The sequence below is a fragment of the Pelodiscus sinensis genome, chromosome 24 (assembly GCF_052426305.1).
Source record: "Pelodiscus sinensis isolate ZL-2025 chromosome 24, ASM5242630v1, whole genome shotgun sequence".
Lineage (NCBI taxonomy): Eukaryota > Metazoa > Chordata > Testudines > Trionychidae > Pelodiscus > Pelodiscus sinensis.
Genome location: NC_143075.1, coordinates 3,635,979 through 3,656,907, shown reverse-complemented (window position 1 = coordinate 3,656,907; position 20,929 = coordinate 3,635,979). Strand labels below are relative to the sequence as shown.

Genomic DNA, 20,929 nt, shown 5'->3' with positions numbered 1-20,929 from the left:
TAACTGCTCTCCAGCCCTGGCCACTCAAGGAATGGAAAATTATTCATCCAGTGGCCTGTATATTTACCTTCCACCAGGCTACTGTCGCCAGCTGGTCTGGTGGGTCAGTCACAATTAAGCCCCTCTCGGTTCCTATCGCTCCAGGCTGCCTAGTCATGCTGTAATGCTCGAGTGTGCCCTGCCTGGTTGGCAATGCCCCTTTCACTGTGACGTTCTTGTCCTGCAGTTCAAACCATGATAGTCTGGCGGCGGCCACGAGCGTGTGGCCAGTGGGAGCCATTGGCCCCCTGGCTGGCATTGATAAGCAGCCGTTCTCCACAAGCAGAACCCGGGCCCAGATTGCTTGAAATTCTGAACTGCAGTGGGAGGAAATGAAGGAAACGGGCCATCTGCAGAATTGATGCTTGAGCTTGGGGAGGGAAAATGCCCCCGTCTCTTCCCATCTCTCCTCACAAAGACTTTTCCTGTGCACTGGCCACCAGCCCCCCCTTCCTGTTGGGGGGCAGGAGGAGATGAGGCAGGGGGGAAACCCTGTTAAATCTGAAATCGCACAATCTCCTGCCCCAAGGCTACGTCTAGACGCATCCCTCTGTCGACAGAAGGATGCAAATCAAGCACACTGTCGAAATTGCTAATGAAGCAGTGATTTAAATATCCCACGTTTCATTAGCATAAACATGGCTGCCGCTTTTTTTCAAAATTGAGCTTTTTCCAAAAAAAAAAACCCCCCGGCAGAGTCTAGATGTGGCTCTGTCGAAAATAAACCCTTTTTTGACAGATCCTGTATTCCTCAAAAAATGAGGTTTACAGGATCTGTCGAAAAAGGGTTTATTTTTGACTAATCTGCATCTAGACTGCCGTTTTTTTAAAAAGAGTTCTGTTTAGACAAAAAGCGGCAGCCATGTTTATGCTAATGAAGTGCGGGATATTTAAATCCCTGCTTCATTAGCAATTTGGACATCCCTAATCGACATCTCTCTGTCAACAGAGAGGTGTAGGCTAGACACAGCCTAAGTGAGTCAGAGGTGGAGCAAGGTGCTGCCCACAGAGCTAAACTCCTGGTTGCCCAAAGGAGATGGAAAGAGCATTTTGAGCTGCCTGGACCATCACTCTTCCCTGTCTCCACCAAGAAGCCTTCACCGGGGCTTGGAAATGGCCTTGTCTATATCGCAGAGGGGAACGTCGCCTCCTCGACCTCAGAGCTCAGAGTCCCAGAGAGCCGCCTTCAGTGCCCGGGGTGCCATGCCAGGGACACCGGTTTACTAGGAATTAGATGGGGTTGATTTTACCAACCCATTTCATGTAAGTGTAACGTTGGCTGGGCTAGACTTCACTGCCCTTCTCCGGTGTCCTGAAAACCCCCAACCCTCATGGAAAGCAGCTGGAGAGCCGGTGTCTAAGGATTCTCAGCAGGGAGTGCCCAGCGTCAGCCTCTCCCACATTCCACTCCCCAAAGGAACTGAAGAAATGGAATGGAATGAAATAACGTAATAAAATCCTACGATGAAGTAACAAATCACAATTGAACCATTTTATAACCCACCGGCATCATCTTCACTGTTACACGACATAAATAAAGCAAACCCCCAAAGTTCAGTCCCCGCAGAAGTCAGTGAGAAGAAACTGAGGGTACGTCTACACTATGAGTTTTCTCGGCAAAAAATATGCTAAAGAGGGACTCATTTGCATGAGTCACGATCTCATTTGCATATTTCCTGCTGATCCGTTTTTGCGCTCAGGGGTTTTTGCGCAAAACCCAGCAGTGTGGACGTTTTCTTTTTGCGCAAAACCCCCTTTTCCCACAAGCTCCATGCCGATCTTGCGGGAAAAGGGGGCTTTGTGCAAAATGAAAACATCCACGCTACTTGTTTTTGTGCAAAAACAGATCGGCAGGAAATATGCAAATGAGATCGTGACTCATGCAAATGAGTTCCTCATTAGCATATTTTTTGCCGAGAAAACTCATAGTGTAGACATAGCCTGAGAGAGCCCAAAAGTTTAGGTTTTGTTCACCTAAGTCTCGGTAAAGGTCTCTGATCCCCAAATCTGTTGAGTCTGAACCATCTCTCCACTTGCCTATAAGGATCCTCAGCTGGTGTCCGGGCAACCTCTTCTGCTGCTGGGGGTCGCTGCTAGCCAGCCAGCTCACTGACTACCCGGTCACAAGGGAACAGCCTTAAGGGAAACCCTGTTCCAAGAAAACACAAACTGAGCATAACACGTGAAATGACTCTGCCCCCACGGCTGCATGGGAAGAGGAGCTGCTGGCTCATGCTGGCTGAGAAAGTAACTAGAACACGTGGGCTAAAATCACAAGAAGATTCCAAGCTCACAGCTCAACCCGGAGACGTTACTCTCCCTCCCACGTCCCCCCGGCTGGATTAACACGGCCCACGTGCCTGGCAGAGGGTTAACACCCTCACTAACCTGCTGCAAAGCGCTGCAGAGGGAGGGGCAGCAGCCTGCTCTCTGCTCCCGGCTCAGCTGCTCCCGGCTCACCCAGGGCAGGAGGCCTTGGCAAAACAGCTGCCCTGCCTGCTGGCTCCTGGAGCCTGACCCCAGCAAGAGACAGACCCTAGTGGAGCAGCCCCCCAGCTGCCTCCCCCCCCCATCTCCAGGAGTGCTGTATCTGCCTAGTAACGATGCCCCAGTCACAGCTCACTCCTACCTCCCCCCGGGTCTCTTAGGCCAGCTCTACACTAGGGGGTAGTTCAGCGAGGCCTGAACTCGAATGAACTCGAAGTACCTTAAATCGACTGTTGGCACCGTCCACGCTGCAGGAGGTCGGCGGGTGCACACTCTCCCTTCGACTGCCCATGCTCCTCGTGAGGAGCAGGAGTACCCGCGCCGGCGGGGCGCCCCTCTCAGTTCGGATTAGCGGGTCTTCACTAGACCCGCTAAGTCGAACCCCAGAAGATCGACAGCTTCGATCTTCTCTGTGCTGTCGGTCTCCCTGTTAAGTGCAGGGGTTACATAAGATCAGTAGCTGCTCCTGGCTAGCCCAAAGACAGGCCTTGCATCTGACCGCCAGCCCCGAGTTGCAGGAGCTAACAACCTGTGCTTCATGTGGGGGTGGATGGGGCAGGGGCCGGCTTTCTGAATTTCGAGCTTAGAGTGAGGAGATCTTGTTAGCCCAACGACTCGTTCTGAATCATGGTGGCTAACACTGAGCTTGGCTCCTGAAAGGAGTCTGCGTGTCTAACCTCCCTGCCTCCTGCCAACCTGGAATGTGCATTGGAAAGAGCGATGTGCTAAAATATACCCTTTGGGGTTTGTTCGTCTGCTGACCGAGAAGCAGGGTGACGCAGAGAGGAAGCCTAGCCTAGTGGTTAGTGTCTAGGACTGAGAGTGGAGGGAAATTGGTTCTCTTGCTGACTCTGAGACTGGCTCACTTTGTGACTGTGAGGGAAGTCGTTTCACTGTACTGCGCCTCTGTAGAATACACTGCCAGCCTCCCTAGTGATGGCTTTATCCCCAGAGACACTGGCCCCGTCCTACCCTTCCTCATGCCATTCCCCGAGCCTCCTGTCCCTGTTAGACCTTCTGCAGGTCTACTCCTGCTTCAATAGTCTTTCACCCCACGCCCCTAAGATGCTGGTAAATGCCACGTGTGTTTCTTTCTGTGCACCAGCTCCCTTTCTGCTTTTATTGGTTTTAACACACCAAGCCTCAGCTGGGGGGTGAAATCCTGACATCTGGTATTTTCTGCAAATGACAAGACTGGGGCCATGTGGAAAGGAAGCGGCTAATCCCTGAGTGCTTTCAAAATGTCAGCACCACAGTCGCTTTCTGCCTCCTCTGGTTCTCAATCCCTGCCGAGTGTCTCGCAGCATTAGCGCTTTGAGTAGATTGAGCCGTTTCTGGCTGAGCGCCGGCGGAGAAGCCATTTTACCTGCAAATTCCCTGATGTCAGTAAGAGAGGAGAAGCCATGGCCCCCGACTCCATCCATTTTCCTAATCAGGTGGCCCGTCAGCTGAGAACTTCTGCTGCACAATAGGAACTGCAGCGGGTGGTTGGTGCAGAGGGACTGCTCTGGATGACAGGTGGGCCCCCTACCTAATTTCTCTTGAGAATGCTCCTACTTCTCTAGAACTAGAGAGGGGCAGGGGCTGGCACTCAGACACAGCCGGAAACACAGACCCAAGGCTAAGAACAAAGATGACTGAATTCTCCAGGAGATTCTAAGAAGGATACTGCAGAAAGAGATCCAGGGGCCATCATAGACCACAAGCTAAATCTGAGTTAACAGCGTGACACTGTTGCAAAAAAAGCAAAAGTCATTCTATGATGTGTTAGCAGGAGTGTTGTGAGCAAGACACAAGGGGTACTTCTTTCACTCTACTCTGCACTGATCAGGCCTCAACTGGAGTTCTGTGTCCAGTTCTGGGCACCACATTTCAGGAAAGTTGTGGACAAACTGGAGAGGGTCCAGAGAAGAGCAGCAAAAATGATCTAGAAAATGTGACCTGGAAAAATCGGGTTTGTTGGGTCTGGAAAAGAGAAGACTGAGAGGGGATATGGTAACAGCTTTTGAGTACCTCAAAGGTGCAAGGAGGAGGGAGAAAAATTGTTCTCTTTGACCTCTGATGGTAGGAGAAGACACAATGGTCTTAATTTGCAGCAAGGGAGGTTTAGGTTGGACATTAGCATATATCTCCTAACTGTCAGGGTGGTTCAACACTAGAATAAATTGCCTAGGAGGGTTGTAGAATCTCCATCTCTGGAGATATTTAAGAGCAGGTTGGACAGACACTTCTCAGGGATGGTCTAGATGGTGCTTGGTCCTGCCATGAGGGCAGGGGACTGGACTCAGTGACCTCTTGAGGTCCCTTCCACTTCTAGCGTTTATGATTCTCACACGGTGGAGGGGAAAGAGAAAGTTTCCCTCTTGCAGAACCACTAGTCTGAACAACAGAGAGGAGGAAAGGGAGCTGGTCATAATACAAGCAGGCACTGGTGGTTGGGAGAAGAGGACAGTGACGCATGGGGAGGTGGTTTCTGTGGACACGTCTCCCGCATGCTCTGGACCTCCATGGTACCAAGGCCCCTCATGGTACAGCTGAGCAGAGGCAAGCTGGGAAAGGTTCTCCACCCTCAATAGCTAAGAGGCAGCTTGGTCATCTCAGGCTCGTGAGCGTGTGGCTGCGTGTTGGGGGCAGTGCCTCTCAGCCAGTCCCAAGCTGAGAGCGCTGTTTGCTGGTGCCTGCCGCCAGGAAGCCCTCCACCGCCTCAGTCTTGGGGACAGAGAGAGCATGGTGCGAGGTGTGGCTGGCCGGGACCTGACTAGGGCCGCTGCTGGGTAAGCTGAGCAGCATTTCCAGCAGGACGGAATGGGCCTGGCGTGAGCATGGTTAGGAGGGTGCGCAGGGGCTGGGGGAGATGCGTTCTCAGCACCACTGGCGATTCTGTTCGCTCCTGTTTATTACCAGGCCGGGAGCCCATGGGATACTCCTGGGCTACATCAACACTGGCAGCTTCTTGTGCAAGAACTCTTCCAGAAGAGAGCGTCTACACTGGCACATGCGTTTGCGCAAGAGATGTGCTTTTGCACAAGAGCATCCGTGCCAGTGTAGACGCTCTCTTGCACGAGAAAGCTCTGATGGCCATTTTCACCATAGGGCTTTCTTGCGCAAGAAATTCATGGTGCCTGTCTACACTGGCCTCTTCTGGAAGAGCTCTTGCGCAAAAGGGCTTCTTCCTGAGCGGGAGCGTCAGAGTTCTTGCGCAAAAAGCCCTGATTTTATACATTAGAACGTCAGTTTACGTGTGCAAGAACATCCAGCCAGTGTAGACAGGCAGCAAGTTTTTGCACAAGAGCGGCCGCTTTTGCGCGAGATCGGGCCAGGGTAGACACAGCCCTTGAGTCTACTCAATGAGTCTATTCATGCTCCTTAACTCTGTAACCACAACCCCTCCTCCCCATTGTCCTGGGGGGGAGTTAATAAAAATGATTGACTCCCGAGCTGAGTTTAACCCTTCTCTGCTTGCTTCAGGGAGAGCTGGATGCTGGGGGAGACGGACATGTCTCCCGCCTGAAGCAGGATATAGACACACAGACATTTGTTTAATGCAAATGTTTTTCCTGTGTGTTGCACTGTTGCATTGTGTTGTGTACTAGGGGAGAAGGGAGTGGGATTATCCAGTTACACCTCCGTCTGCAGGGTTTGATTTTATTACAAACCGCACCACTACAGCCAGCGAGGGGGGCAGTATGCTATTGATTGATTTATAACTTGCTGGTCCACCTGTCCCCTGGCATTAGTCCAGGTATAATTTTTCATTATATGCATGACAACGGATTCACAGCCACATTAAGCCCCAATGTGCAATCACAGAGGAGTGCAATGAGGCACCAGAGACGTCAGAATAATGGTGCCCGACAGTGAACGCTGGGTGGAGACGAGAAGTGGCTGAGCGGGCACCGGGATGCCCTGGCATTTGAAAACCTGGAGCTGGGGCTTGTTCTCAGGCATATTAACCAGCGGCTCCCAGGAGGCAGCGGGGAACACTGGGGTCAGCTGCAGTCCTGCTCTTTGGACAAATCGCTTCTCTGTGGCTGGTTCCCCTCGCCCTTCACCTCTTATTGTATGTCTAGATAAGGCAGGTTGACATGGCATATGAGGCAGGGATTTATGCGCTTAATTTGCATAAAAATGGCCGCCACGTTTTGCCGACTCAGCACTTTGTCTGCAAAAAGCGTCAGTCTAGAGGGGGATCTGTCGAGAAAGAAAGCCTTTTCAATAGATCCTGTAAACCTCCTTGCAGGAGGCTTAAGGGATCTGTCGAAAAAGGCTTTCTTTCTCGACAGATCCCCCTCTAGACTGCTGCTTTGTGCCAACAAAGTGCTGAGTCAGCAAAAGGCGGCAGCCATTTTTATTCAAATTAGGTGCAGGATATTTAAATCTCTGCCTTATTTGCATTGTTGACCTGCCTAATCTGCATCTCTCTGCCGACAGGGATACAGTCTAGACATACCCTTAGACTCCAAGGCTTTTGGTTTGACTTGTGCTATGGGTATGGCCAGAACCTAAGGGTATGTCTACACTACAGCGCTAATTCAAACTAGCTTAGTTCAAATTAGTTAATTCGAACTAAGCTAATTCGAATTAGCGCACCCAGATTTAAAAACTAGTTCAAATTAGCATTTTGCTAATTCGAACTAGCATGTCTACACTGGGTATGTCTACACTACCACCCTAGTTCGAACTAGGGTGGTAATGTAGGTAACCAGAGTTGCAAATGAAGCCCGGGATTTGAATTTCCCGGGCTTCATTTGCATCTCGCCGGGCGCCGCCATTTTTAGATGTCCGCTAGTGCGGACTCCGTGCTGCGCGGCTACACGCGGCACGGACTAGGTAGTTCGGACTAGGCTTCCTACTCCGTTTCACGAGGAGTAACGGTAGTTAGGAAGCCTAGTCCGAACTACCTAGTCCGTGCCGTGTGTAGCCGCGCAGCACGGAGTCCGCACTAGTGGACATTTAAAAATGGCGGCGCCCGGCGAGATGCAAATGAAGCCCGGGAAATTCAAATCCCGGGCTTCATTTGCAACTTTGGTTGCCTACTGATGAGGGCACCGATGAGGGCGTCTACTCAAAGGATGAATTGCTCAAACGCAGGACTCCTTACAGCCCCTGACTGGAGACCTTTCCCAAATAGGCCACACACCAGTCACACCGAGCACTTCAGCTGCCAATCCGGCCAGCAGGAAGCCTCACGAGCAAAACCCATCACACACCCCAGCTCCTTCTGCTCCACAATCAGCTCCGGGCCTAAAACCGGTGAGAGGTTCTAGAACCCGATCTCACCTCCCCCAAACGGGTCCTCCTGGTCCCAAAGAACCAGCCACAGAGCCCCGGTCAGTTTCCACTTTGGATCTCACCCACAAGAGCACGCTGGGCCAGTCCTTTCGAATCTAAAATCGAACGGTTTATTCATCAAAGAAAGAAAAGGTGGAGAGTGAGGTGGTTAAGGAGAATTCTGGCTGCAGGGTCTCAGCAGGGCTGCTACAAACGTCTCTGGTGCACATCCTATGTCAGGGACAGGTCGACAATCCTTCCCGGCTCTGTCCCTCGCATCTGGGATCAGTAGCAGAATTGAAGACAAGATGGAGTCAGCCTCATGGCACTTTATATCCATTCCTGGTACCTTCCAAGCTGGAGCGGGTCACGTGGGCCAGTGACCTGTCCCTGTGTCCCCACCAGCAGCCATAAGATACTGTCTGGTTTGCAGGTTTCCAGACGCATTCCTCAGGTGTGTATTGGCACCTTGAGAGCCATGGTCCTTGGGGCTCTGCTAATTAGCATAGTCCTTGACTGAACCATCCTTCTTTACAACAGGCAGCCCAGGCCCAGCAAGAGAACATTCCCAATACCAACCCAGAGCCCATATTCCTAACTCCACGTACAGACATCGCACACTGACATGAGCAGCAGACGTAGAATCAGTAGGACATCAGTAGAATCATGTGACACCTCACATGGCCCCCCCTTGTACAGACTTTGGGGCAACCCCTCCCCCATGGGTGCAGCAGTGATCTGGCTGGTCCCCTTAAAATCCAATCACATGACAGGGGGCGCTTCCAGCCCTGCTCCTGGGGTTTCCTGCAGGCTGGTGCACTAGACAGCAGGCAGCCAAGTGGGTTAGAGGGGCTGGTTGGGGTGCACGCCCCCACACCCGTCCGGGACTGCCTCAGCCTGAGCCCCCACAAAGCACCCATGGGAGCGGCTGAAGCCCCCCACGATTCATACCATGATGCTGCTTGTGTTCCCCTTCCTGGTACTGACGGAGAGGGAGGGGGAAGGGCACCGTTTGCTGCATGCCTGTCGCTCTGGCTGGAGAGGACAAGGGGCTGGCAAGCTGTGCACTTTCCTCTGGATGCCTGGTCCTATCAGGGTACACACCAGAGCTGGCTGCATCCTATGAGTCTAAAGGAGGGGTGGGGAACCTAAGATCCAGGGGCCAGATGTGGTCCCTGGCTTGCCTGGATCTGGCCCCCAAGGCAAATGGGGAGACTGTGCTGATGCTCCAGCCCCCTGCCTCCCACCCACGGGGCTGGAGCACACAACATCTGCTTGCCTCAGCTCTGATAGGAGAGAGGAATGTGGGGAGGGTCTTTCTCCTCAGTCGGGGGCCACGTCAGTGAGGGGTTGGGTTTTCTGTTTTGCTTCTCGCTTGTGTGCGGCCCCCGACTGGTTTTTCTCTGGGTCAGTGCCCCCCCAACCCAAAAAAGGTTCCCCGCCCCCAATGGTATTTCTGCTCTGTCATATCTAACAAACCAATTAGGGGGGGAGGGGAATGTCCAGTCCACTCGAGTTATCTTTGTCCAAGCACCTGGCAGCGAAGTGTCGGTGAATCAGGCTTGTTCAAGGTGACCCTGGTGTTGTTATATGGACGTGTCATCGTTCCCGTTTCTGAGCCCGAGTTGTACTTGGATGCATGTTGGCCAAGAAGGCTGCTCCACTTCCTAGAGCAGATGTCACTTCTTCCGGATACTGCTATAGTGAACTAGCCACGTTATTCTGAAAACGTAAATAATTGTGTGAGGCTGTTCGAACACACCGATGCTTGTCTGGGGTTTTCTGAATCCTAAAGAAAGATCGTCAGAACTTTTTTTTTTTTGTTCTCTGAAAATGTTGGGGGATTGATTTTAAAAAGTTTTTGGAATGCAACCAGTTTTGTCTTTTTACTGTTCAAGCCAACTAGCCACACCTAACCAGCCAAACAGTCACGAATGCATTGGTGCACGAGCAGCTGGTGCATTGGACACCAATGCTTTTGAGTAAAGGTCTCCCTCTTCCATGCAACCGCCAGAGGGGAAGCGAGGCTGCTACAGTGTAAACTTGAGTAATGAGCAATAAATAACCAAAGTGAACAGGGCTCCTAGGGCATCCCAGCCAAGAATAAACACTGATGTAGATCTATGGACAGCAGGTCCTGAGCAGCTGTTAGCATCTTTCCACTCCCTTTGCCCAGGAAATCTGTCTCTGGGTCTGTAGGACATGGGCCGTCACGCTGCTAAAAGAGTAGAAAAGTGAACGATGTGTCTTTCAGAAGGCCTTGAAAACGTGGCTCTCTACAGTGGAGAGGTAAGTGCGAAATACCATTGACCTCGTGATGAAGAACTAATTAGTGTGAACGAATCAGGGCGGCAGAACCTGGAAGGAAGGAAGCTACGTTATGGCAGTTCTCTGTTGTGACATCTCTCTTCCGGAGTGATGTGCGAAGGGCGTTTTCCTCCCGGCTGGGAAGTGAAGAGATGTCACAATAGACTTCAGCTGTCAGGCATTCTTCCACTTCTGCAGCCTTTTCCCCTTCGCCAGGCCAGAAACAAAGGCCTGGAAAATTAGCAGCCCTGGGCAATACCTCCAAGTTACAGTGACAGCCAGTAACCTCTGCAGATCCTCGTGTCCCCGTGTGACGGCTCTGGGCGGCGTACCCGCACCATCCTCGGGCGTGGTCTCAGCTTGTCACTTAGCTTCTAGGGCAGCAGGTTTCAAACTGTGGGCCGGGACCCAGGGCTGCGGGGTGGAATGTCGGGCACTGGGTCTCTTTGCTGCAGGGAGATCAGTGGGCAGGGGGCTAAGGCAGCTCCCTCCCTGTCCCATGCTGCAGACTGTGCTGCGCCCCAGAAGCAGCTGACAGCAGGCCCGGCTCCTAGGTGTGTGTATTGGGGGAGTGCACAGGGCTCCCAGGCACTAACCCCGCCCCGAGCATTAACCCCGCACTCCTATTGGCTGGAAACCTGCTGCTGGCTGCTTCTGGGGGCAGCTTGGTCTGCAGTGCCAAGGGAGGCAAGAAGCTGCCTTAGCCCCCCTGCTGCACCACTGCCCGGGAGCCGCTCAAGGTAAGGCCCTCCTGCCCCAGCCCTGCCCCCCCAAAGCCAGAGCCTCCTCATGCTCCCCAAAGCTCCATCCTCAGCCCCACCCCGCAGCCCACACTCCAGTCACATTCTGTTGGGTTGCGGCATCAACTGTTTTCTTCAGCTGGGTCATGAAAAAAAAGTTTGAAAACCGCTGCTCTGGGACATGGGCCATCTCTGGGCTGGGGCGTGGAGGGTCTGCCTCTTCCACCGCAAGTTAGGAGCCATGGCAGTGGGCGTCCAGAATGCTGATGAGACACTGATAAACAGGAAAGAGCGTGTGTGTGTCTGTGTGTGGGGGTGGGATCTAAAGGGAACCGAAGGCTTTGCAATTGATATAAATAGGAAGGAGTAAATACAAAGTTCGAGTGTGACTTGCCCGGTACAGAAGAGGAGGGAACGAGAGCCCGCAAGGGCTACCCAGACTGTGAGCCCAGGCTGGCAGGAATGAACACGAGCGTCTTGCCTTCCGAGAGCAGGGGAGCAGAGAACGGCTGGGGAGTCCCGGCTGCATTTGGCACAGGGCCAGCAGGGCTGTGGGGAGAACGCAAAGACCCCCTGGTTTCATTCCCTGTTCTGGAATAAAGGTCGCTCGGTTCTTCAATAATGAGCGTGGGGCTAGTCTGGTGCGCCTCTTCTGCCGTAACCACGTGTCACGGACTGGAGGGGCGCTGGCCAGCACCCGGTGACTAAGGGGTTAAACTCAGGCAGCCAGCAAAGGTGTCAGCCAGGGGTTCTTAGAAGACATTTGGGGGTAAATTAGAGCCAAAGAACAGCACAGAGCACTGACCCAGGATTGGGGGATGCAGACAAACTTTATGGGGCTGCAGGAAACTTGGCCGCACCCATGCTAAGTGGACATCTGGCAAACTAAAGTGATTCTGGATGATGGATGTTTCTGGCCCAGAGAGATTCAAACTGTACTTACTTTCAAGACATGCAAGTGGTCAAATCCGTGGATTACACACACACACACACACACACACACACACACACACCGCTGTTTTCAGTGCCTCCCTGCCATGCATCTATCTATCTATTTATTTATTTCATTGATTACAAATACCGTGCCCCTGCATAATAATTCACTGGTGCTCTAGCATCTGGTTGTGGAAGACAGCGTCCTTGGGCTGCAGCCAGCAAAGTCATCCCATTACACAATTACAACGTGTAATGCACACGCACAGCCACGCCGAGAGGAACGACACGCGACCTGTCCCCACGGTGCCCCGTGTAAGGTGAATTACAAGGGAATGAGCCCATTGATCTAAGTGAGCACACTTAGTGCTGGAATTGCTGTCTCTGGCTACTCCCTGTCTCGCTACAAAGCGGTGCTGGAGTTTCTGTGTTTCCTCCAGAGGGGTCGTGTCTTTATGTTTCTGCAGCTCCTCATGCCTAATTCAGGCTGACAAGGAACAGAGTGGAGGGGATAGAAAATGAGAAGCTCGGTTTAAAGATTATTTTATATAATGTGAGACAGAAAATTAAACTGCCGCTGCCCGGTGGCTGCTCGCTGGCCCTGAGTGAAACGGTCTGGGAGGGCAAGTGAATCTTGTTCTCATTTTTAGGGGTGGGGTCCCTGAATCCAGCCCTCGGAGGTGGCTGGTGGGCAGTGTCAGCAGACAGGCTGGGACCTGCCCGGGAATGGGGCTGCTTTCTCGGCCTGGCTGGCTGGGCCACAGCTGAGGTGCAGTGTGGGGGGAGTTGGTGCAGCCAGGGTCCTGGGGCTGGCTCTCGTGTGGATACCCAGCACTTTTCAGCTAAACCCACCTCTCGGAAAAGGGTTGTGAAAAAACCCATCATTGATGCACAAGACGGTGACCCCGCTAGTGAGCAGCAGCTCATGCTGGATCGTCTGGAGGGGTGTTTCCTGAAGACGGTTAACTCCACCGCACTCGAGGTATCCCCCTCTGGCCGTGCCGGACGGTGAGGAACGGGAAGCGGAGCGGTGGGAGCAGCGAGAGGATGAGTACAGGTCGGACCTCCCTGGTCCAGCACCCTCGGGACCGACTGGTCCAAAATGAGGGGATTTGCCAGACCAGAGGAGGTCCACGTGAAAGCGCTGCCCCCCCTCCATGGCTCCAGCCCAGCCTGCTGCTGCCTGGCCAGCTGTCGCTCCCTGGGCTGGAGCTCTCCGGCTCCTATTGGCCCCGCTGCGGCCAGCTCCGGAGCTGCTCTGTCAGGGCCAGAGCCTCGTGGCCACTGCTGGCCCCTGCTACTGCCCAGCTACGGTGCTCTCCCCGCCCCTTAGGGCTCCCAGCTGAGTCATTGCTCCCTCCCCTCACTGCTCTCCTGCCCCACGGCCAGACCTCCCTCTGCCTGGACTCTGCCGTCCTGCGGGATCACGGCGTTGCCGGAGCAGAGAGTCCCGGGTACGGGAGATACAACCTGCATCTCAGGCTACGTCCCTGGGGGTTGATTCGGGCAGCAACCTCTGAGCCCAGGTGACCTCAGTGGACAAGGAGAGCTTACAGGGGGAGGGCTATTTCCCACCGCTACCCGCAGGCTATCAGGGTGGGCTAGGTTTTTTCAGGAAGGCAGCAGCCATTGGTGGCGCATGTAAATTTCATTCCCATGCACTATCTAATGGAATGACACCCGATCAGAGTCCCGGGCTGGTGGCAGGGAGCATTGGCCTCCCGGTGATGTCGTTCACACCAGAGCAGGATCCAGGAACTCAAGAGGGTTTGCCTGCCAGCCAGTCAGTTCCGATCCAAGAGCCCCGTGCGGGGCCAAGCCCTGGGCACAGGCCTCTCTGTGGCGCTGGAGCAGGGAGTCGGCAGGGTAGGGGCAGCTCTGGGGGGGTTGTAGTGGCCTGAGACACAAATGGGGTACCCCAGAAAGTGAGTGACAAGTGCTCATGCTGCTAGGTGCAGGGCGAGGGAGGCAGGCTCCTGGAGCAGCAACAGAAAGAGCTGAAAGCTTGTGGGCAGGAGAGGGGAGCAGAGGCCGGGGGTGTCTGTTCATAGAGACAGAGGCAGCACCTATCAAGAGGGTGGAGAGGGAAAAAAAGCAGCACCTGGCAGGTGGCACGGACCTTCCCAAGCAAAACGACCGGTGGAAGGAGCAATGGGAACCTGCTGTGCTTACTTAGGGAGAGATGGTCAGTGCAGACTCAGGTCCAAGCACACAAGGACAGTGTCAATTGCAGAGCCACATGGCCTTCTTGGGGTCCCCAGCAGTGTTCCCTGAAAGCTGAGCGCTTGGGCCACCATCCAGAAACGATGCAAATGCCACTCAGCTGATTAGCAAAGTGCCCACAGCCTCCCTCAGCTGGCAGCATGTGTTTCTACAGGTGGTGCACAGCTGCTCATGCTTTGGTGCACAGAACAAAATTTATTCTGCACATGGATGGAAAAAAAATTAGTGGGAACAGCTTGTACATCTTTCTTAGGCTTTACACACTTGCGTCATCCCCACAAAACCAGGGTGGAATTGTAGTCTCGTTGTTTGCTCTGCCTCTACTCTGTAGAGCCTGATGTTTTACCTGCCGTTTGGGTCTTTGTTCGCTATGATTCTGGATTCCTTTGGGTTCCTGTCTCCACTCTCTTTTGGTTTTTCTTCACAGGTCTGGCAGTCCATCAGATCATCACAATCACAGTGTCTCTCATCATGGTCATAGCTGCTCTGATAACAACTCTTGTCTTAAAAAATTGGTAAGGACCCCTGGAAATCTGTGTTGGTATTGGAGTGTGTGGCGGGGGAGACTGGGAATGGGGTGGAGGGGCAGGAATAGGAGTTCCTTTGGATTGCAAAGAATTTTAAAATTCAACATCCTGGGAATGAGCCCTAACAAAACACCCAGAAATGTAAACGTAGGATGATAATAATCCCGGTGGAGTTTGAGATGTTCAAAGCAGGTCCCTCAACTCAGCCTTTCTGTCTAGCAGTTGGAATCATGCCCAGCCTTGCACTATCCGGCCGTGTTTGTGGGAATGGAAAACAAACCAGCAATGGCCATGAGAAAACACCCCACCATTGGTGCACCAGCTACGGGCCGTGATGTGGGAGGGAAAGACAGAAAGAGGGCAGTGTAGGGGTGCTGCTAGTCAATACACTCGCTCCCCCCCACGTCCCCAACACTTAAAATGAGATGCAGTCATGTAGCCTCTGTTCTGATCTTTGGCCTTCGCGTCTGGGATTTGGCATATTGCCAGAGCAAAAGGATTCAGCTTACCCCTCGGACTTCTCACTGGCAATGTACGGCCCTGCACTCACTTTCTAAGTGCTAGTCTCAATCGTGACATCTTCTGGGAAGGGGACAGTCACTTCCTCTCCTCCTCTGGGTTCCCCCAAAGGCAATATGCCCTACCCGGAACAGAACAACATGGCTGGAGACTTATGGTGCGTGTGCTGAATTTCTGTCGGAACCGAAGCTATTCCTTTAAACACAAGACTAGCTCGGCAGATCGTAATTTTATTTTCTGACCTTTCCTGCAGCTCTAGGGATTGTATGCATCTTCTGAGCCTCTTGAATGCATCCAGTTTTATAGTCGCCACATCCCCTGGAGTGCTCATGTGCTCCTCTAGCCTAATTTGCTCTCATTTATTCTCCAACATCAGCTATCCAGATAGTAAAATAGGTTACTTCTTAGCTTCAGGCATTCCTGCCTTTACCTATTTTCCAAGAGAAATTGTCCTACTTTGAGGTCAGTTTTGCTGGCTGTACTAATGCTATTGCACCTGTGGGTAGTCTGAAAAAAAGCAGCGTAACTCTCCTTCTCTTTTACACATTTCTGAGGCCTCCTGTCTATGGTAGATTTTTTCCTCCTTCCAGAAACTATATTCTCTAATCGTTTCAAAGCACAGCTGTCATACAGTATAATTTCCCCTATGAGATCCCAATATTCTCCTCAGGTGACTGGATAAAATTGATGCTAGATATATATTGAGATGTTGGATAGTCAGGCATCCCCTTATTGAACAGGGTTGAGAAGGCTCAGCCTACGTCCTCCATAGTAAGACTACACAAGCCTTTTCCACCGAGATGTTTCTGAACACAAATCCCAACTAGGGATGGAGAAAGACTCAGAAAAGTGGCACAACACTTACAAAAATGAAACGGTCAAAAATGTGTGTAACGTTCTTAGAGGAAGCCTTCTTGTCAGCCCCGGAGCAGAGAGATACATTTCCGCATGCCATTTAACTATGGATTATAAAGCAAGGATTCCTCATGTCACTAGTGATTTTGGATACCTCTGTTTCTAGGTGCCCAACTTGAGACTTTTCAAAGGGGACCAGTTTTCCAAAATTGCTGAACAACTCAGCCTCTGAATATCAGGACAGGCTTAATTTTTAAGTGTATGCGGAACCCTATCCCTATTCAGCAGAGCATTTAAGCATGTAATTAAGTCCCAGTGACTTATCCGGGTGCTTGAAGGCAAGCTTGCGTTCATTGTCTTTGCTGAACGAGGGCTATAATGAGTGATGGGAGTGCCAAACTCTAGCGATGAGAAAGGAGGAGGGAGGTGAGAGTAAAGGAAGAGGCTGGATTATAGTTAAGAGTACAGGCAGTCCCCGGGTTACGTACAAGATAGGGACTGTAGGTTTGTTCTTAAGTTGAATTTGTATGTAAGTCGGAACTGGTACATATTGTAGGGGAAACTCTAGCCAAACATTTCTCCAGAGCTCAGTTCTATTCTCCCACACCTCACTTCCCTCAGTCCTTTATTCTCAAGCTGAGGTGTCTGCTGAGAAAAGCTGCTCCGCGTCTCCCTGGTCTGCTGGGAGGGGGGGGAGGCGCTAGCTTTGCGTCTCCCTGGTCTGCTGGGGGGAAGCAGCTAGTGCCGGGTTGCCTCACCCCGTTTGTAAGTAGGGATCCGATATAAGTCGGATCCATGTAACCCAGGGACTGCCTGTATAACATAACATTTCAGCTCAGTGGATTGAAAGACACCCACAATCATTAAGAATGACCCCGGCACAACCAGGGCATAAGACCAGAAACTTGGTAGATTTGGCTGAGTTCAAATAATTACCTGCGTGTTTTGCAGACTTCTTGGGGCTTCAGAATTGGGCAGGAGCGAGTTCCTTTGGGAGAGTTTCATTCAGCCAGTTGGTTAGGAACACCATAGGAACTGACTGAAACCGCCACCAGCTGGATTTGAACCTAGGACCTCTGAAACTCAGTATAGGGGCCTCTACCTTTGAGCTAAAAGCCATCTGGCTCGCTGGCCATGCTGTAAAGGTCTCTTGGTTTTAGCTGTGGTCTAGGTGCCACTGCACGGGACAGTGAACCACACTGAGGCTACATCTACACTGCAGGCTACTCGCTCCAGAACTGTTTTGCGCAAGAGGTCCTGTGGAAGAGCTCATCCACACTGCCACTTGCTTTTGCACAAGAGCGTCCATGGCAGTGTGGACGCTCTCTTGCACAAGAAAGCTCTGATGGCCATTTTAGCCAGAGGGGTTTCTTGCGCAAGAAACCCCTATTGCCCGTCCACACTGCCTTCTTGCACTAGAGCTCTTGCACAAGAGGGCTTATTCCTCATGGGAAGAGGAATAACTCTTGTGCAAGAAGCTCTCTGTTCTGACGCTTAACTGTAAATTTACTTGCGCAAGAACGTGTGTGCACTGTAGACGCTCCGCACGTTTTTGCGCAAGAACGGCCGTCCAAAAAATGAGGAAGAATGGCTCTTGTGCGAAAGGGGTTTTTTGCGCAAAAAGGAGCCATCTACACAGCACTTTTTTGCGCAAAAACCTCTTGCGCAAAAAGGATCCGAGGAGGAAATGCAAATGAGCGCTCCATTTGCATTTCCTCTTGCAGAAGAGGCTCGTAGTATAGACGTAGCAAAGGTGTGTGGATTACACAATCACAATTTGACATTTTACTTCTCACACCTCTAGGGGTTCATCTGGAGTCTATTCACACCAGTGGACCTCTTCCAGGTGACTTCAGCATGTTATGGAGTAAGGTCCCTACTGCTGCCCATCTTTGGGGTTTAGCTGAAGTATCCTGGTAAGCTTATACAGCCACTCCCACGAGTTGCGAACGGTCGAGTTACGACCGTTTGCACTTACGACCAAAGCTCCCATGGAGCAGTCGTAAAGGCGGTCCCCGAGTTATGAATGCGACCCGTGCTTACGAACAGCGCAGTCACGTGTAACTCAATGGGGTCCGAGTTACGAACAGTTCAAGTTACGGACCTTGTTCGTAACTTGTTCGTAACTCAGAGAGCGGCTGTATTTCACTCAAGCTAGTTCCTCCATCACTGTTTGGCCTGTGATTAGCCTCTTCAGAAGACATTCTAAAAAGTGGAAGGACGTCAACATTAAGTATGGCTCCCGCCTTGTAATAGTGTTGGTGGCCACCAGAGGAAAGACATATCTTTAACATCTACCAGGCATCTTTAGGATGAGGTGGCCTTTTGTAAATTAATCTCGATGAGTGTACACCCTGCATAATCATTCTCGATCTGTTCCACTGGCCATTTGAGTCAAAGAGAGAGTTCACATACTAAAAGGGACAGGGATTGCTAGGAGCTGGACAAATACTGAAGAACAGTCAAGGAGAATATTTACTCAAATTTATAAATGAGTTTGCTTTGGACATCCATGTGGCTCCCTTTTGTCGCTTTCCATAATTCAATTTTCCTGGCATAGATGCTCACAGAAAGAGACTGTCACATGTTCAAAGCATGTGCAGCAAGCAAATTTGAAATTCACCGCAGAATTGCTTATTAAACCTAGCCATCTTTTGTGATTTCAAAATATAGATGAACAAATTATCAAAATGTCATATTTTAATGACAGAACTGGGAAAAGGGAGGAGAGTCCATAACATTTTGCCCTCTTTTTTTTTTTAACCAATTTAGCATTAGTTTAATTTTACAAAATTTTCAAAAATGTGTCAATATTTCAATGAAAAAAAACCAGGAAAACATTCAAAAATCAGTTTTCCCATTTCCCCCCTCTTTTTCAACTAGCCAGAGTTTATGCATGCTTCAGAACAGAAAACTGAAACAAGACTGCATGATATATGTGACCAATCTCAACTCATCAGCCCATGTCCAACAACGAGACTTGGAGAGAACTATTTCTGATCATTCCAGTGTGTGTGTGTGTGTGGGGGGGGGGGGGGATACTGTGCAAGAGAAAAAAAATCCAAAAATCCCTGTGGCATTGTGATGGATCAGCTCTAATCTTTGTCAGAATTGTATGCTGAATCCTTGTATATACCTGGGAAGCAAGGAAGACAGTGTGATGGTATAATAAGAGTGGTATACAGGAGATGAGATGTGTAATTGTGCATCCCTTTGCACCAGAGCCTATGTGACTTTGAGCAAATCATATAACCACTCATGACTCACGTTTTCAGTTGTATCAAATGAGGCTAGTAGTTTACCCACTTTATAAACACTTTGGAATGAGCAATTGTTTTGTGCAGTGCACAGTTTATAGTGTCTGTGCAGATTCCCAAAATGGGACTTGGTTCTCTTTTGTGGAGGTCTTTTTCACTTTGAAACATCAGTGCAAACTGTACAGATCACTATTCTGGGTGTGATGGATGGTCATCTTGATATACATAAGGGCTGTGTCTAGACTGGCATAATTTTCCAGAAATGCTTTTAACATAAAAGTTTTCCATTAAAAGCATTTTCGGAACAGAGCGTCTAGATTGGCACAGACGCTTTTCCGCAAAAGCACTTTTTGCGGAAAAGCATCCGTGCCAATCTAGACGCACTTTTCCGCACAAAAGCCCTGATCGCCATTTTCGCTATCGGGGCTTTTTTGTGGAAAACAAATCTGAGCTGTCTACACTGGCCCTTTTGCACAAAAGCTTTGCGCAAAAAGACTTTTGCCTGAACGGTAGCAGAATAGTATTTCCGCAAGAAGCACTGATTTCTTACAGTAGGAAGTCTGTGCTTTTGCGGAAATTCAAGCAGCCAGTGTAGACAGCTGGCAAGTTTTAAGAGAAAAGCGGCTGATTTTCCGGAAAAACTGGCCAGTCTAGACACAGCCAAGGAGTCAAACCCATCATTGGTGTCAGTGGGTATAACTTATGAACATCAGTGGAATTGCTCCTGCTTAAACCAGCTGTGAAACTGGTTTATAGTGTTCTTGGTTGGGATTTTCAAAAGCCTCTAACATACGTATGTGTCTAACTCCTCTTAGCTTTCAGTGGGGGTTGATTGTCTAATTTCTTCAGGCACTTTTGAAATTCCCACTTAATACTTATCACCAGCTTTTTCAAGCCTACAGGGTAAAAGTTTCAATCTTAATAAATCCAGATTTTAGAAAATAAGAGCAGCCTGGTCTACCACCGTGCTAAGCCTTCCGATGTGCCATGGAAGTCAATGCTCAGTGGTTTTGCACACTATGTTATTTCTATTCAGGAAGGAGGCAACTAACTTTCAGCACCCAAGTTTGATCAGACCAGGACTCTATGTAGTCCACTATTCTGTCTCCAGAAATGGCCAGTAGCAGATGCTTTGGATGAATGCCCGTAATGGCCAATTATGGAGGAATAGGCTCTCAAGGGAAAGCTACTTCTTCACCTGCATCAGCTAGCTTGTTTTATTATGAGCTGAAACAGAAAGGTTAATAACCTTTCTGAGAGAAAAAACAATATTCTATCAAGTGCGCTTGTGGCTATTCCCATTATACATACAAATGCCTGCCTTTAATTTCTCCATGGGTATAAATCCATTCAAATGGAATTATGCCAGCAAAGAATTTAGCCCCTAATCTTTTCCTGAATCCTACTAAATTCTTAGCCTCAGTTATATCTTTGGACAATGCTATTTAAAATGTGGACAGCCATGGTGGTTCCAACCACAAGCATGGCTCAGCACAAGTTTGAAAAGGACACCCCGACCTTTTTTAAACTTCAGCAATATTTTTAACCATTCTGGGCTCTTCTGGAATGGAAATACTAGGAACACAACTCCTCTTGGCTGTCCGAGTGTGTGGAAGAGATCAGGGATGAAATCCTGCTACCAATCAAGTCAACGACAGCTTTACGTTTGACCTAATTTGGGTTGGGATTTCACTCCAGAAGTGAAAATACCTGAGTGTTTCAACCATATCAGGTAGGATAATTTAAAAAAAAATGGTGGTAAGAGAAGGTC

General features: G+C 50.5%; 1 protein-coding gene across 2 annotated transcripts in view; it reads left to right on the top strand.

Annotated features, from left to right (window-relative positions):
• AJAP1 (adherens junctions associated protein 1) overlaps positions 1 to 20,929 on the top strand; it is a 146,825-nt gene that overhangs the window by 106,818 nt on the left and 19,078 nt on the right. For both annotated transcript variants that reach the window (XM_075906276.2, XM_075906275.2), the window contains exon 3: positions 14,428 to 14,515. In XM_075906276.2, the coding sequence (XP_075762391.2) occupies positions 14,428 to 14,515 (88 nt within the window). The remainder of the gene's footprint in view (positions 1 to 14,427; positions 14,516 to 20,929) is intronic.